General features: G+C 35.8%; 1 protein-coding gene across 9 annotated transcripts; it reads left to right on the top strand.

Annotated features, from left to right (window-relative positions):
- The first annotated feature begins 95 nt into the window (after positions 1 to 95).
- Positions 96 to 17,020, top strand: LOC143470250 (uncharacterized). Of its 9 annotated transcripts, XM_076968264.1 has the most exons (17): positions 104 to 220; positions 576 to 670; positions 1,096 to 1,203; positions 3,288 to 3,473; positions 4,550 to 4,690; positions 4,975 to 5,127; positions 5,578 to 5,646; positions 8,964 to 9,032; positions 9,622 to 9,690; positions 10,044 to 10,561; positions 11,092 to 11,185; positions 11,346 to 11,410; positions 12,109 to 12,223; positions 14,129 to 14,191; positions 15,065 to 15,396; positions 16,058 to 16,246; positions 16,324 to 17,020. In XM_076968264.1, the coding sequence occupies exons 3-17, from the start codon at positions 1,200 to 1,202 to the stop codon at positions 16,393 to 16,395; spliced, it is 2,139 nt and encodes a 712-aa protein (XP_076824379.1). In that variant the 5' UTR covers positions 104 to 220; positions 576 to 670; positions 1,096 to 1,199; the 3' UTR covers positions 16,396 to 17,020. The 9 variants fall into 9 exon arrangements, 7 of the variants coding, with proteins under 7 accessions (XP_076824386.1, XP_076824380.1, XP_076824383.1 ...); XM_076968263.1 differs by lacking the exon at positions 1,096 to 1,203; XM_076968271.1 differs by lacking the exon at positions 1,096 to 1,203 and having other exon boundaries at positions 96 to 627.
- Positions 17,021 to 17,618: the final 598 nt, after the last annotated feature.

The raw sequence follows: 17,618 nt of genomic DNA, 5'->3' as shown, positions 1-17,618 counted from the left end.
TTCGAGCAAAATAAGAAATCAAATAAACAAATGAAAATTTCTGTGTGACACTAGGAACTTAAGTCGCTCTATAGGAAAAATATTAAGCAGATGAATCAGTTGCAAAAATGTAAGATGTAATGTAGGCTAATCTTTTCAAACAAGGCGTTTTTATGCGAGCGTATAACAATCAGTTTTGTGTCTTGTAAGAATAATACTACAAAGGAAACATCAATATGTGGTGAAGATTTCTAATTTAGAAAATTATAACTTTGGTTGTGACTTTATGGTGCTTAGTTCATGTGTTACTTTACTGCGGATATCAGCAATAATGTTATGCAATGTTAATAATAATAATAGCAATAATAATAATGTTATCAACTAACGAGAAGACGGATTTTTTTAACGTCCACTACAAACTTACCCTGAGTTATATTTTGTAGCGGGAACAAATTTGGCCAGACACCTGTTTGGAAACGAATGCAAATCCCTGCAAATTTTGTGATTTTGATGTAATTTTATTCAAACCAACAATTTCCAAACATTTGAACTACTCTTGCACAGTAATACAAGTATATTTATTCTTTTTTTGTTAGTGTTAGATTGGACTTGGAATATGGCAAAGATTGCAACCGCATGATATACAAGGTTGGGTTTTGTTCTGCGTGAGTGATATAGTTGACTATGCCAGGTAACCTTATTTGGTTATTTTTTGTTTCTGTCTTAGCCATACATTTTACTTTTCTTTAAAATGCTTTTCCTGCAATATAGTCTACTTTGTCCTTGCCGCTGGGTCTGTTTTACCTGCGCTAGGCCTATTTATCGATTTCTAGGCGTCAGGGAAATTTAACTTGGTTGTATGCGAAACAAGTAGTCAAAGAGCGGCAACATTATCAGTAATGCTGCAATGGTTGTTTAACTGCAGTCAAGATATTTGAGGCTTACCAATCGTTTTGGCGACCTCAGCTTTTAATTTGTCCCCTTTATGCGCGACCTGTTTCTTCACGACATGTGTTAATTTTGATATAACAATTTTAGTTCAGCAATTTGAACATGTTTGCCATAAAAGACGCTACCATAGTGACATCACAATGCAAATCTTGGTTTAACTCACAGGAATGGTAACGTTGTGGCCAATCACCTGTATAAAGTCAATTGCATTTCTTGGATACAACTCCTTTGTCACATCAACACCAGGAAGCAACCATCGCCATTGCTAAATGTGTAAGCCAGAAACTTACATGATTCACTACTGTGGTTTGTTTTATGTAAAACTTGATCCAAAATGGTAAATGTAAGATACAAGTTAAACAACGTATAAGCTGTTGATTAAGACTACAATAAAAAAGTTTGTTTCTTGTAAGCTTGATGTCGATGTATCTGACGAATTGAAAAAACATTTCGGTAAACCCCCCATGCGGTTTCTCAGTTTTCTAGCAATCTCATCCAGTATCCTACTGAAGGTGTGAAGTTGTGAGGATTATTGCTCTGTTGTTCCTGCTTAAACTCTTTGATGCACATATCCTAATAATCGAAAATAATTGTGGTCGCTTTTAAACTTTTGAAGATACAAGAGCTCTTACTGTTCAACTTAAAACGACTTGGCTTAAAGTGATTCACTTAGCTTTAATAACGTTATGACAAAGAAATAATTCGCTTGTGCACTACTTGTGTGAAGTATTACACAAGGAACATATCTGTCATAAAGACCGCGTATGCTGGCGGTAGTTGTTAGAATATGAGCGAGGATGATAGTTGGTTGATAACTTGTTTTACTTCTGCTTCGATGGATGAGTTCTCATTTCTCAAATTTGCGTGACTATGCTGTTAGTTGCTTGATTCTGTCTATACAAATTACTAAATTATAAAGTTCCCATTTTATTTATTATAACACAAAGGTTTTCACCTTCGGGCAAAGCTTACTGAATGTTACATAGCGCTGTAGTAACCAGTGAAATCGATCACACGAAAAGGAACGATTGAAAACATTACATCAGTATTTATATGTGACACACCAGTTCAAGCGAGGAAATTATCTGACGTCATTAAGGAAAACTCAAGTCTGGTAAACACTGAATTACAAGATCCCAGATTAAATTCCAAACATCTCAAAACAACTCGTGAGTCGTGACGTAATCGTCACAACGTTTATTTCTAAAATATGATTTGCGGCCTTGCGCTAATTACGGTATCGTGGATGTTACAGTTTAAAAATGTACGTATTTACAGAGGTGCGCAGTCGGTACCGGTAGTTTTCGTAAAAAAAAATGCTGCAGCAAATGCAATATTTGCCGCGGTAACGTTTAATCCAGGTCAAAACATATGAGACGTTACTCTTTCGCAATTTTACTTGATATTTCAAGATTAAAAACGATCAACAGATTCTACAATTGGTGTTAAGGATTAATTAACATGTTAACATTAACACATTTGATACATAGATTCGGTACTTTTTTGAAAAAGTACTGCGGTACAGTAATTCGGTATTATGTTATCGCGGTACTGCCCGCCTATGCGTATTTAAAAGAGATTATAGGCCCAGGCCAGCGGTTCTTAACCGGGAGGAAATAATTAACACTTTATCTTTTTTACACAAAAAAAGGTTTTGGTGTGAATAAACACAGATTATACGTTACTTCTTGTTTGATACCCATTTTGCAATGTAGCCACTGCCCAATCACCCCAAGGGGGGGAAGTTGGGTTTAGTAGTTGTCATAAATTGGAAAGCAGTTGAAAAAAGATTAAGAACTGCTGGCCTAGACTAACCTCGGGCAAGATTTGCAAGATTGCAACCTAACTATGGGCAAGTTTTTGACAAACATACTTTGCACAAAACACAATTTAAAGACATAATTGTAGCAGGGATTAAAACAAATAAAATGTGCAAAAAACGTTTAGTATCATCCAAGCATTACAAATCAGCCGTCTACAGACCACATTGCATTCTACGTGAATCTTGACTGGAAAGTATGAAAGTTTTCATCGAGAAATCGTGTGTGCAAAATCGAAAATTTGGCGTTTATCGAAGCCTCAATTTTGTTTGTTTATCTATTATATGTCAGCGTTCAAACAACCATCTTTTCATTATACCACATTATAAATCGGCGTGAAGAGAAAAATTTGGTGGTGCACATTGATAAACCTCATGTGTGCAGCTGTCACATTTTCCATTATGGACTTGAGTTACGCCGAAGATTTTCAAACCAGACTGCATTTTTTGGCCTTTTTTTGGCAAGATCTTGAGTGCACCCTGCATAATATAAGTTTTAACGTTCGTGATAAACTGATCAACCACCAACATGTTACAGATGTAAAGATATTTGCCAAATGTGTAGTATCTTGGTTGAAGTTCATTTTACGAAAATCCTTGGAATATGAGAGAATGGACCAAGAAGAAGAACAAGGAGATTTTCAACTTACCCGTAATCCTTCTCATGAGAATGTTGACCAATCGCAACCAATAGATGCAGCTCAAGAAGAACAACATCGCCATGGTAATTAGCTACTGGGTAATGTGTTGTATTGTTGCAAGTTTGTTTGCATTGTATAAATGTTCTGTACTCAATGACATCAAATTACAAAGTGAAAAATTTTAATTTGCAGATACGTTTGTTTCCTTGTTGCTTTTAAGTTTTAAAACTTTTAAATCGCTGCTGACCTGTGTTTGTGGGTTTTTATATAATTTGTGCGAAGACTTCATTTTTTTCCCTATTTTTGATTGTCTCATAAAATACTTGTCAAAACAACTTTTAATGGAGGTACATATTCTGCTGATATTTGGCAAGCTTTTTATTCAAGCTTCCCTCTCTTTCATTATACAAAGATATATGAGTTATTGCACGTAATAGCATGTTATATTTTGATATCACACATGAAATAATCTGCTTACCGTATATACTTGAGTAGAGGTCAACGCCTACTTTTTCACTGAAAATCAGAGATTTTTTATTTATTCTCTCATGTATAAGTCGATTTGGTGGTTCATGTAAGTATTGGCATCGACATACTGTAAGAAAATTTCAAGGATAGGTGAGAGTTCACCACTAAGTGAACTTTTCAGCCTAGCTTGCCAGTATTGTGCAGCGACTGCATAATTGTAAACTTCAGCAGCCCTTCTTTAGGACAAGCCTACAAAGAACTCGTGTGACGCTAGCCATATTCGTCTCATGCGTGCAAGCGTCACGTGATATTTATCTCGTGCAAGCTGCAGGCTTGCGAGTTGTTGTAAAGTTATTTATACGAAATGGCCAGTAAGCGCAATAAGTTCACGGTTCAAATTCATGTATGCGTCAGTCACCGTGCTGTCGGCTGGACTTGGAGGTTTTACTTTGGCCTGTTCCTTGCATAGGTCAACCCCTGCTTTTTGAGGTGAAAATCAGTTGCAAAAATCTCGACCTATACTTGAGTATATACGGTAGCTCGCTAAGTTGCCAACAACAGGCAATTACATAAACAACCACCTCCAAACACTGTTACAGAAAGTAGCTGATTAAACAATTAATTCTTTTAAAAAATTAATCAATTAATTAAAAAACTAACTTTCAAAATTAATTTTCTTAAAAACATAAAGTTGAAGGAAGATTGCAAGAGATGGATCTTCAAGATGAAGGAAGTCAACCTGTGGCAATAACTGAGTATGAAGGAAGTCAACAACTTGCTCTTGCTAGGGAAGAAGTTGCTCAGATTGTAAGAGAACTTGCATCATCTGGTGGTGAGTCAAGATGTAACGTCACGGTGTTCTTTTCCATCAATTAAACCGATAGATGTATTTTGATTCTTACGCACACAATAAAAATGCAAAAATAACAAATGTTGAGAGCAAAAAATGGAAATTTCAGTTGGCACTGGAATATAACAAGACAAGTCACTCGTGGGTATTGCATAAGTGTGAACCTAGAGACTTTACCAGACCACTTAAGCATGAAAATATATGTTATCGGACATTCTGTTGCATGTATATATCTTAAGTTCTAAATTTGTCTTTATTCATTGCAGTAGCTGCAGGAACTTTCCACCTAACTTATGCACCACAATTCGTACAGCACACTCAGAATCAAGACAACAGGCGCAACATGAACTTTGAAAATGTTGGTGGTGATGTTCATAATCCTGGTGGAGAAATCTATGGAAATGTTGGTCAACCAGGAGGTGAGCTACATGTAATTTAAGAGTAATCTGGGATTGGTTGCAATAAAATAATATTTTTGCTGGAATGTTAATGGTGGTGCTGGAAAAATCCAGAAAAATATTTGCCAATGTGATGGTGCTTATTATTTCAGAGTAATATAATATATAGCTGGGAGTTTTACAGAACTTGTTTAGCCTTTAGGTAGTTGTCACTAGCTGCTTGCTGATGGTTAGCTCCTAATTTTCAAGTTGTGTTGTTGAATGGAAACAAAAATACTTTTTATGGTCAAAATTTCAGTGTTTTTTTTGCGATCAAAATTACGCTGTTCACTATCATAATTATTATTTTGTTAATTGTTTATTTTCATTAACAACTGACTCTCTTTAGCGTTATATCTTTTTGGTGGTTATGTGGAGACTGCTGACATGGTTATGTTATGCTAATATATGTTTTTCTCTATTCACTCCCAGAACCAACAATACAAAGAACTCCTCAAAATATCGCAGAACAACCAGATCCTAGCAATACTGCTGAGCAAGGTGTGTGTTTTATTTAGTAGTACTTAATCAAACATAGTTATAATGGCATTACTAAATCGTTGGTTATAAGAGTAACAAATTAATTATAGAAGTCAGTCATTTACTTGGCTTGATGTATGTAGCCATTAATTTTATGAAAGTGCACAATCCCAATTAATATCATATTCTTTCACTGAAAATTTGCTATAGCAAGTAACACCCATTAGTCAGAGCTGGGCACAAGAGTGCTCAAAATTGAGAGAGCTTTTTTGTGGAGTAATCTTGAGAGCAAAACTCTTCAAATTAGAAACGAAACCACAGGCCCACTTTTTAAAGATTTATCCGCTCGTCGCTCTTTTCTGTACAAATAATGCTGTGAATGCAAAAAATGGTTGGATTAAAGTAAATTTAAGTTTTTATGCTCCTTTAACAAATGATTCTATGTAGTAAATAAAAATGACTACTTTGAGGCTAAAGATGACAGAGAGACTCACACAGGTGAACCAAGTTGTTAACACTAAAAGGACGGCAATTTTCGTATACCTAGAAGGACGGAGTGCGTCAATTGATGCAAAAGGTCAAAACGGCGCAAATCTAACGTTTTTTGTTGAGAAAACTGTGCTGTTGCTCCGAAAAAACTACTTAAATCGCATTTCCGCTATGTCCATTTTAATTAACAAAAGCAATCGCATTGAAAATACAAGCCGTCGTGCCTAAACACTTCTGTTTCACGTAACTCCTTTTTCTTCTTGCACTCTTTCGGGACTTCTCTCCTGTTCTGGCGCATTGTCCCTACGAGGCTGCACTTCTTTTCCGCAAGTCGCAACGCCAGGTCAATTGAGGTGAAAAAATTATCGCAAGTGACGTTGTAACCTCCTTGAAAAAGCGGAGCCATGAGTTTCAGTACAACGTTGGTGGGCACACTCCCTTGGGGGCTCCTTGCGTCATCTTTTCCAACGTAAGGAAAACCGTTGAATAAATATTTGTTTTCGACGTCAACTGCCAGCCAGAACTTTAGACCAAACTTGTCTGGTTTATTGGCCATATATTGGATGAACTTGCAGCGTGCCTTACACGGCAATAGTTGCTCATCCACAGTTATCTTCCACTGTGGAATGAGTGCTTTTTGGCAGATTGATATAAAACTGTTCCAAAGTTGTGAAGCGAGTGCAAATTTATCATGCAATACATTCCTACGCCTTTCCGTCTTCAGATCGAAGCGAAGGAATCGTATGAGCTCCAGAAACCTGTCTCTTGCCATGGTTTGGGAAAACATCGGACATCCCCACGAATTCCCCCACAAACTCTTCACAGGGAAATTACACCCTCCTGTCACGCCACGAGCAACCACCGACCCGACGAATTTATCTAATTCATCTAATTTATCCAACTAAGAAACTCTTACTACACTTACGCTTCGATAAACTTCAAAAATTCCGATATTAGGCTGCGCTTGTGACGAAACTACTCTGTTTTGCGGAAAATTCCACTTGCATAGTTTGTCAACACGTTTGTTACACCCCTGTGCTGGCAGCTGTGACCTAATTCGATAAACCTGTAATTATTAGCAGAAAGAAAACAATGCTCTCTATTGCGAGAACTGGTTTTTGTAGTGTGAAGTAACAATGCGTCAATTGACGCACCCCGTCCTTCTAGGTAGTGACCACGTTAATTATCTCTACCGGTAAAATAAAAACTTCATATTCATGGGTTAGTTACCTAACACTAATGTAGGAAAAGTCAGGAAATATCACGGTTGTGCGATGCACCACTTAAAAGTTATAGATTCACTTAGGTTGAAAATGCGTCAATTGACGCGCCCCGTCCTTCTAGTGTTAACCATGTGTAATAATTTGATTCACTTATAGAAGAGCAAAACCACAAGCAATGCTTTTCTTTACATCGACGAACAAGAGCATTGTAGCAACGTAGATATATTGACTAACCATTAGTAAAACCTTTTCAGACGGTTGTTATTTATATTTAAATAAGATTTAAAGAATGATCAATTAATTATCATACCGTATTTTATGGACCATAAGGCGCAATTTAAATCCTTTTTTTTCTTCATAAATTGATCGTGCGCCTAATGTATGGATCAAATACTGTAGTGCTTTATTGCCTACACTCAAAACCAGTACCGATACTATTATTATATAAATAAACCACCGTCTTACACAATAAACTACGGTAAAAGCAACTAGCAACTGTGATATTCACTAGGCTCATTTTTTCTTTTGCTCATTGTACTATTGTGACTTGCTTACATTTATTACGTAACAAGTAAACTTTTATCGTGCACCTTATAGCATGATGCGCCTTATGTATGAACAAAAAACTAATCAAAGCAATTTATTTACAGTGCGCCTTATGGTCCGTAAAATACGGTACTAATGTCAGCATGTTAGTATTGCCCTCATGATTAATAGCTAATAACATATCACAACAATAGTATTTGAGTAACATATTATATTCAGCAACATGTTATGCCTTGTAAATGGCACATGACATCACCGAACTTCAGTGAATGACACTCACTAAATAGTAGGGATGTGCCGCGAGGAAGATTATTCGGGTTATTGCGAACACGAATATTATGAAGGTCGAAACGAACAAATCCCGAATCTATTCGTATTAGAACCAAACAATAAAATTTCCTCCAAAAGTTGTCAAGTCTTGCTTCTAAAATGACGTCATCAATAAACAAATTGTTTTCTTTCATAAAATAGTGTTTAAAAAACGATCGAAAAAGCAAAATCGTTAGGAAAACGACCTTCATTGTAAGTACTGCTGACTCTAGTTTAGCATTGTCGGGAAAGTAGATAATCATTTTTTACGAAAGTCAGTAAAGTAATATTGTATTCGGGTTTGCCATTGTTGGTATTCGTGTTCGCCCGAATCTTCCATAAAGGCGATATTCAGCGAATCTCTTCGGGTTGGGGTTCGTATCGGCCCATCCCTGCTAAATAGCATGTCAGAATAGGAATAAAGCAAGCATTAAAAAGATTGAGTATCACTAAACTTGATAATTTATTCTCGAGGAGTTATTGCGTAATTGCGTTAGCCTTTTCTTTTGAATTGATTCTAGAATATTTCGTGGTAGTAGCATGACTTTAACTAAGCTAATGATTGTCTAATATATAATTATTTATCAGCACATCGCACTATAATCTGCAATAATGAGCAATAATGCACAACAAATCACAGTTACGGTGTTGACAAAGCGCATTTAAGATTCCATTGTACACAAGTTGAATCTTTGCCCTTAGGTGTTGTCTATATCTGGTGATTATGTTATGCTTTTATGCTAATAACTGTGTTTGTCTATTAATTTTCAGAACCAACAATACAGAGAACTCCACAAAATATCGCAGAACAACCAGGTCCTAGTCAGGCTCCTGTGCAAGGTGTGTGTGTGTGTGTGTAGTCAAACATAATTAATACTTGAATAAAGTAACTATTTAATTATAGTAACTTTAATACTGCTTTAACACAGTTATTTAAAATAAGTACATGATTCTATGCACACACTAAATAGCATGTCAGAATAGGAATAAAGCAAGCATCAAAAAGCCCTGGTCTCACCAAACTTACTTCAATTTATTCTCGAGGAGTTATTACGTATTTGCATTAGACTTTTCCTCTGAATTGTTTCTAGAATATTTCATGGTAGTTGCATGACTTTAACTAAGCTAATGGTTGGCTAATATTCACGTTTGCAATCAGCACAACACATGGAAATCTAATCTAGCAATATCTAAATCATATCTTAATCTAACAATAATGAGCAGCAAATTACAGTTAACCACCTGGTGTTTGTAAAATGAGATTAAGATTGCGTGGTACACACGGTGAATCAGTGCTCACCACAGCATGAGTGACGCTCTTTTTAAAACAGCTCTTGCCCAGCTCTACATTTGCCCCTTAGTGTTGTATATATGTGGTGATTATGTTGTGCTTTTATGCTAATATTTGTGTTTGTCTATTCATTCTCAGAGCCAACTATACATGGAACTCCTCAAACTATCGCAGAACAACCAGGTCCTATTATTGCTCCTGTGCAAAGTGTGTGTGTGTGGTAGTCAAACATAATTAATACTTGAATAAAGTAACTATTTAATTATGATGTATGAAAGACTGAAATGATTATTTTACAAGTTTTTTTCAAATAGTCAATGATGGTGGTCAACGACATTTTTTAGACAAGTTTGTGAGGTCCAAAAGTTTGACAATTGCTGTTGTAGAACCATTCCTCTAAAGACTGTTTAACTTTTTGTTATAGTGGCTCAACAGTTTAAGCTACAGAATGCAAAGTATGGCAACAAATTTTATATGCATCTTTCTTTGTTTCTTTTTACATAAATTTATATAAACACGTATATTATGTTTTATTTTTAATACTCGGCACATATACAAAGGTGCAGCCCAACCTGAGCCTCCCCGCCAAAGACATCACCAAGATCGGGAAACTGGTGGCTGGCACGAAACTATCAGACAGACTGAAATTAAAGCTTTTGGTTTTACTATCAAAGGCATTTCAGCCATTACTTTAGTCGGTGGAGCTACAATTGCAGTGATGGCCAGTTTGCGTGATCCAGTTGCTCGTGAAAAGCTGGCCAGTGCATTTGTTCCATTTGCTGCCGGCGCTGCTGGTGGTGCTGCTGCCAGCATTTTTGTGACCAAATATGGCCAGGGCAGTCTCTTGGTAGAGGTAGTAACGAAAGGATCTGAAGCAGAAGCCAACTTACTGCAGGCATATTCGTCTGGAAAGATTAAGCAAGATTTGATAGACAATCACTGGCAAAAGGCTGGAGATAATCTCACAGTTGAACTGACTTCCTACAAAGTTATCCGTGCAAGTGAAGAGGAATTTGATGAGATCAGAAAAGAAGTTGAATCTCTGAAAGATCGTCACTTTCAGCAAAATGAAACTGAGGTATGACAAGTTGATTCATGTTTATCCAGTAACAATTTTATTATAAATAAGCAAAGTCATTCAAGCGTAGCATTTTTATCGGCAGAAGCTTTAACCATTCAGCTTAATTCTACGTTGATCGTTGATATTATTTTGTTTTATAAATGATATTTTTGTGCTGTATTACATCCAAAGTTGGACACAAGGGGGCTCCTTTTATTAAGAGCAATCTCGATAGCAACGCTCTTTTTTTAAATTAGAAGCAGTATATAATGAAATAAAACACGATAAATGTGTTGGCACTCTAAAGTTTAACTTCATTTTAGATTTTTTTGCACTGTGCATGCTTTTGGTTGCAAATTTATAAAATATTTTGTATCAGAAATTGTTGCTAAGCAACACATGAACGAAATGTTTGTTTTAAGAAGTTTATCATTAAGTAACAAGTTGTTTTTATGTCAAGTATTTTTTATTTTCATAATGACATTTCAATCATGAAATTTTTAAAATAAAGCATTTTGTTCTTATAAATACAAGTTTTCCTGCTGTAGATCATCTTAAGTTCATCTTCAACCCTAAGAGATGAGTCAAAAGTTGTCACTCATTTGTCTGCTTCAGAAACGAAGAAATTAGTTGTGGAAAAAGGTGAAAAAGTTTGTGGTGGTTTTGTGTTTCATTTTACAAATAAGACAAATTTTAAGAACACTGCTGATTTTACTTTGATCTTAAATAGGTTTATGTTTATGAAATTTAGATCATGTTGCAGCTCAAAAATGAGGCAATCATAACTGTTTGTTTGTTTTAGAACATGGCAAGTTTGTGATTATGTTAAGTAGCCGAGAAACCACTGAGTTAAAGACCAAAGAAATGGTAAGTAAATTTCATGTGGTAAGAATTTTTTGAAATGTTAAATGTGGACGTAATAAACATACCCAATTAAGCAAAGAATGCAGCAGAAGCTTGTTACCTTAAAGTTAAAATTAAATCTTTTCAGCTTATTTTGCCATTTGCTGGGGCAAGTCGAATTATTTTGAGTAACCAAAAATTTCGAGTTAGGGTTCCGGATAACAATATTTACTTAGAGGTTCAATGATTTAATTTGGCTGACCCAAGGGATTTTTAGTTGTTTGTACTGAAATCCTCAGACTCTGAAAAGTATAGTAATATTCCATTCACACTTTCAAAAATGGTTTCATTTAAACAGCAATTATTTCTACAATTACAACAAAGTTTTATTCTTAGTTTACAACAAAATCAACAGCAAAAGATAGCCTAGTTATTATAATAAATAATGCAGTCAAAGCTTGTTATTTTAAAGCTGACTAGACCAGTAAATTTAAACGAATTTTGAATGAATTAATATTGAATTTTGAGCCGGTTTTACTAGTTTGACACTTCTCTGAGGAATTTTGAGCATACGATTGAAAGTTTTAAGTTAATACTCCATTATATGTAGAAGATTCCAGGTAGCATTTTATACTGAGATGGTAAAAGTTATGATTAATATTTATGTTATATTTTTGCTTAGAACTTTGCTGGTTCCTTTTAGATATTATTATATTTTGCAGAAATTATCTCCCCCCAAAGAAGTCGACATCCCATTTTCATCAATTTTAAAAATGGATTCATCTAAACAAAAAAAGTATCAAAAATTATCACGAACACCCCAACAATTTGGTTCAGGTGCTATAGTTTAGTTGAATTATACTTACATCATGTCAAGAGATTATTTATATTAAACACAGTTGATGACTGCATACAGACTGGATGTTCAAATAGATATACAAAGTTTTGAAATAATGTCGTGATATATGACTATACCAGTGCTCTTGAACCTGGGTACAGCGCAACAGCCACCGGGTCCACCAATGGTTTTTCATTGTGTTGTGTACAGCTGGAATACGAATGATTAATGCTTCATAGACACCGGATTATGAACAAATAAGTAGGTAATATCTTGAGATGCAAGAGTTAGTAAGCTTAAAACATGACACCCATCTAGAAGCCTACCGTAGTGAATGAGTGAAAGTTTAGTAGCAATTGGTTATTTGAGCAAACACAGAAAAAGGAATAAAGTAGGCGGTCGAGAGTGTTAGTTTTCTTTGCTTATAATGTATTTGTGCAGATGTGCTACTTTGAATGAATATTTTTGTGTGGTAGGTTCAGGCCCACGTTGCTCAGTTTTAGGCCCTAAACCTGACACTGGGTATCTCATGTGAGGTCGGCATATTTAGGCCCCATGCAATCGTTCGTTTTTACAAGCGTACCTTCCAGTTTGGTTTCTACTTTCATTTTTGGTTTCAGAAAAAGATTGAAAGAGAGCAGAAAAAGAAAAGAGTGATCATGTGCAGATTCATGACGAGGCGAGGCAAAATAGCATATATAACAAGATCAATGGTAATTCGTCCTTTTTAAAAACTTAGATGTATGCATATTGGTATGGAATATGCATATTGTACAGCAGAATGCATGATGTAGGACATTGGTGGTATGAGCAGCATATTTTATTTTACTTATGTGGCAGCTATGTTTTAGACATGTGTGTTACAAACAGCACCAAGTGGTGTCAGCAAACATGCACGAAATCCTCCATGTTGCATGGGGACAGGCAACCTCTCAAGGTAGGTTTCACCATAAACTGATCTCAGCTTGCTATTGCAACGCTGACCTCGTCATACAGGTTTTTTTCTTTCTGCTCTAAAACAAAACAATATTTCTTGTAATTCTATTTTTTTATCAGTTTTGATCATGCTTCTATACATCAACCTAGGACATGACAGAGCTCACTGCTCTGGGCAAATTTATGTCTATTGTGCAAGAGCAGAAAGGGGAAGAAACAGAAAAGAGTAACCGTGTGTAGGTTCATGGTGAGGTCACGGCAAAATGGCAAATATATCAAGATCAGTGACATTCCGTCTTTTTTAAACCTTTGGTATGCATCTATTGGTTATTAGTTTCTAGCCTAAATTTTAAGGAAATTCAAAGTATTATTTGTTTTGATATATGCAACACTTGAGGTATATGTTAGTACATAAACTAGAGCATTTTTACTTGAGTAAAGTTGACTCAAATACCATTTGTGTGGTACTCGAAAGTGCCCGGGTACTAATTTTCCAGTACTCAGGTGTACTTGATTGTTTTTAAAATACTTAAACTGGTATGATACTCGTTTGTCAATCTTTATATTTGATGTGTTATTGCATATTATCATACATTGCATACATTTTTCCTAAATAAATTTGTGAATTTATAAGCTTAAGCTACCGTCCGTTATGACTGGTCATCTATGCAACTATTTTTCGTGGCTACCTTTCGATCATTGTATTCACCTACTGTGTTTAAGACTGTAGGAATTAAAAATCATTCTGTTTGTAAAAATCTTCAACTCCGTCATTAGACCCTTAAAAATCATTTTTATACTGTATTACAATAAAGTACTCAGTTGCTATGCAACGTTGCTATGTTGCCTATGCCACTTGGTCTGATAGTTGTACTCATACGTATTTAAACTAAGTACTTGTACTTGAGGACGAAAATTAGTATGTGCATATAGCTCTGGTGTAAATATGTTTGTTTTGTGATTTTCAGAAGATTTCCAGCATAGAGAAATCATTCCCATATTGGAGAAGTATCAGTACGGATATCATGGAGGTAATACGTTTTTTAGCATGTTTTGTATAAATATATTTGATTTTTTGGCTGAGTAGCTTATTTCAATGTGTCGATATTATTTTTGCAATACATCGTTCCATTACTGACATATCATTTGCCAAGTGATGGATTGTGTTTTGTACAGTGGAGATAATTGTTGTTCTATGTGTGAATGAACCAATGTGTAAAAATGTCACACATATTTAGTTGTGTGACTTATACCTAATTGATAAAACTATACTCAGTACTTGGTTTGAGTTCTATGTTATGTAATGAACTATGTCATTTTAAATATGCTGGTAATGAGTTTACAGCTTAAATCTATAGCTATATGGTATAAAAATCTTTTTTACTGATTTAAACATGGTCATGATTTTTCACTGCTTGAGGTCTGGTTGCCGAGCTTGTCTTTATCCATTTTCATGTTACAGTCATGTTTTATATTTGTTGGTCTTGCTCCAATTTCGAACTGTTTACCTCAACCAATCAACAGCACGCATAATTTGGTCTCTCATTTTAATTTTTTCTGTAAAAAATTTTGATTTTCTTACGATTTTACGAGCCATGGTTAACAGGGCACTTTATCAAGATCCTTAATTTTTTGCCCTAGGCCTAGGCTCTGTGCTATTAGAACTATAGCGTTGCTGCGATCGTAATCGTGTTCAGTTGCAACAATAGATAGCCTATGCCTGTGACGCTAATTTAAATCTACGGTTAACTTTGTGTGTTGGGCGCCACAGTAAGTCATAAAATGTGTTTTTGACATTCGCTTGTAACCAACTTGTAGCCTAGCCTACACCAGGTTCAAGTCACAGATAGGCCTACAGTTATTTAAATGTAAAACAAGTGAAAACGAAAGTTATATATGTTTAGGACATGAGGTACTGGAATTGCTGCGTGTTTATGAACAAATTCTTCAAATCAATGACGAACAGCTCACCACGTATGTAGCGGAACTCACAGAAGGGTTAGCAGCTCACCAAGAATGCAGCACTGACGAGCAGCTCACTACGAATGCAGCGGAACTCTTCCCAGAAAATCTGGATTTATCCAATATCAAGTTGACAGAATCACAAATTGACTCGTTCCTGTTTATTCTCACTAAAGTTGAGAAACGCATCAAGTCGCTTGATCTGATCAGTTGCTTTTCTAAACCAGAAGATGTCGGCCGATTATTTGAGGCAATTCAAGCAATGCCAGGAAAGGTTTGTTTATTTATTTTACTTTCTACTTTTTCGTTCGTCTTCAACTTTGTTTGCGAACTCGATGTGTCGTAACAATGCGCCTGTGTTTTGCTTGTGACGTCATAATAGTTTTTCCCGCTTTTAAGCAAACATGGTTTGCTGAGATTCTGTGCGTTGTTGTTGGTCGAAATATTTTGTTTTAATTTGTTTCAACGGGGCGTAATTTCCCCGCGCAAGTTTTATTGTTTAAATCGCTGATAGATCTGGAATGCGCAGTAAACCTGGCCGCTTAAAATTCGTTCGTTTTATTGAGAAAAATGGCAAAATTTGATCGGTTCAGTTTAGGCTAAAATCAGCAGCATCTGACCAAGGTTTGGCCAGAAGCAAATTTCAAATTTTTACAAAAGTAAAAATATTTTTGCGACTTTAATATCAAGTTTTATTTCTGCAACGAATACTCGATCGTGGTTTAAGTTGGTCGCTTAAAATTCATTCTATTTTTCTCAAAATCGAAGAATTTGTGTTGGTCCAGTAGGCTACTGTAGGCCTAAGCTACCATCATGCTAGTTAGTTATTAATTAGTTAACACTAACCAGTTAACTTGTATGAGTTAAATAATAGGATATTAGTCTTTGTTATAACACCATGTTGTAGTTTAATTTTACAAACATTTTAACTCTAGATCAGAGTGCTTTATATCGGTGACAACATAATCCCGAAGATTCCTCCAAAATCCTTCTTCAACAAAATCGAGGTTAGGCTGCTTATGTTCAATTGCTTCCCTGATGATGACGCAACAGAAGGGAAGCGCGTTGCGAACCAATCAGAAATTGCTGAAATTCAACGAGTCCTTGACCAATTGGATGACTCGGTATTATTTATGTCTTGTTATGTTTGTGTGAAGTTGAACATTGCAGAGGAATTTAATCTCAAACTTTTAATTTATAGTTGGAAGTGTGGGTTGGTCTTGATCTTGGTCGGCGCGATGGTAAATTTGTCGAACTCCGCTCGCGAAAGTAAAGTGACGTCTCCGTGTGACGTAGTCATCTTCAAGCAAGAAATTGGTTGTACTTCGGTAAATACCGTTCTTAAAATCGATTCTTTTACACAAAAGTAAGAGCGACCAACGCGATTATATTTTGTCAATCGCGACCTGGTCGGGAATCGAACTCGAGATTTTTAGACATTCAGTTCTCGTATATCCTGATGCGCCACGCGAAGAACTGTTGAAATGTCGCTTAAAAGTGACTTATATCTGTATTAGTTTGCATAGTTACGTAACAGTTGTATTTGTTTGTCACATACGAGTTAATTGATTTTGTAAACACCGTATATGGTTGTGCTATTTTGTTGTGATAGTTTCGATATTTCTTATCATAGAAACTTGTTCATTGGTTTTTATTGATAATTAATGTTGTTCTATTCTATCACTGGCGACCAGTTTGATCTGTGGCTGTTTGCGTCATGTCACCGCCACGTCATGTTAGTTATAATTTCCTTTGATTTCTTTGTTTTAACGAATTTGTTTACATTCCCAAGTTAATTAACGTTGATTGCTTTGCTTTATATTCTGTTCACCGTTCCAATTTATTCAGCCGTTCATTTGTTAACTTCGTTGCCAGCTGAATACAATTCTATTCTCTCACGTGTTGGCCGATTGATGTCTGCGAATGTGCAGCCGAAAAAGACACGCGGCCTCATGATGAGTCAAGAAGAATTTTTCGTGCTCTCAGACTTGAGTATCAGCGGTCGAGAAAGCTCTGTGAGTCGTCGTCCAAGTCGGCTTTCACAATCGGAGAATATTCGCTGGAGAATGCGCAGAGAGCATCATTGTCAATGGGCAGAGACAGCCACAGATGAACCAGACTAAGAGTTTTTTGCTCTCACTCAATATGGTGATATTTGCAAAGGTTTGATGGTTAGCGACCTGAGAGATTTTGTGGATCAAACAAATATATTTAACCGATAAAACGCTCTTGTTGATAAAACCTTGATTGATTGTAAACCAATTACACTATGAAGTTGTTTTGGGCGCCAAATTTTAGGGTGGTAAAATTTGAACTATTACAATAACAACTAATTAAATATGTTTCCGCAAAAACATTTAGTACTCATTGAATGGAAATCTACGCTTGATCGCTTAATTACCAACGAAAAGATAGACAAAAATATAAAATTTAAGTTTTAAGCCTAAAGTTCTCTGTTTAAGCCGGCGTTACAAGACAAAGGTATGAAAGACTGCA

The sequence above is a fragment of the Clavelina lepadiformis genome, chromosome 9 (assembly GCF_947623445.1).
Source record: "Clavelina lepadiformis chromosome 9, kaClaLepa1.1, whole genome shotgun sequence".
Classification (NCBI taxonomy): Eukaryota; Metazoa; Chordata; class Ascidiacea; order Aplousobranchia; family Clavelinidae; genus Clavelina; species Clavelina lepadiformis.
The sequence above is the reverse complement of the archived record's forward strand: the minus strand, read 5'-3'. Positions and strand labels throughout refer to the sequence as shown.

Excerpts from the sequence above, each read along its gene's own strand:
- LOC143470250 (XM_076968263.1), top strand. Across the intron at positions 4,691-4,974 it reads AGAACTTGCATCATCTGGTG|TAGCTGCAGGAACTTTCCAC; the intron begins GTGAGTCAAGAT and ends TATTCATTGCAG. Across the intron at positions 11,186-11,345 it reads GAAATTAGTTGTGGAAAAAG|AACATGGCAAGTTTGTGATT; the intron begins GTGAAAAAGTTT and ends TGTTTGTTTTAG.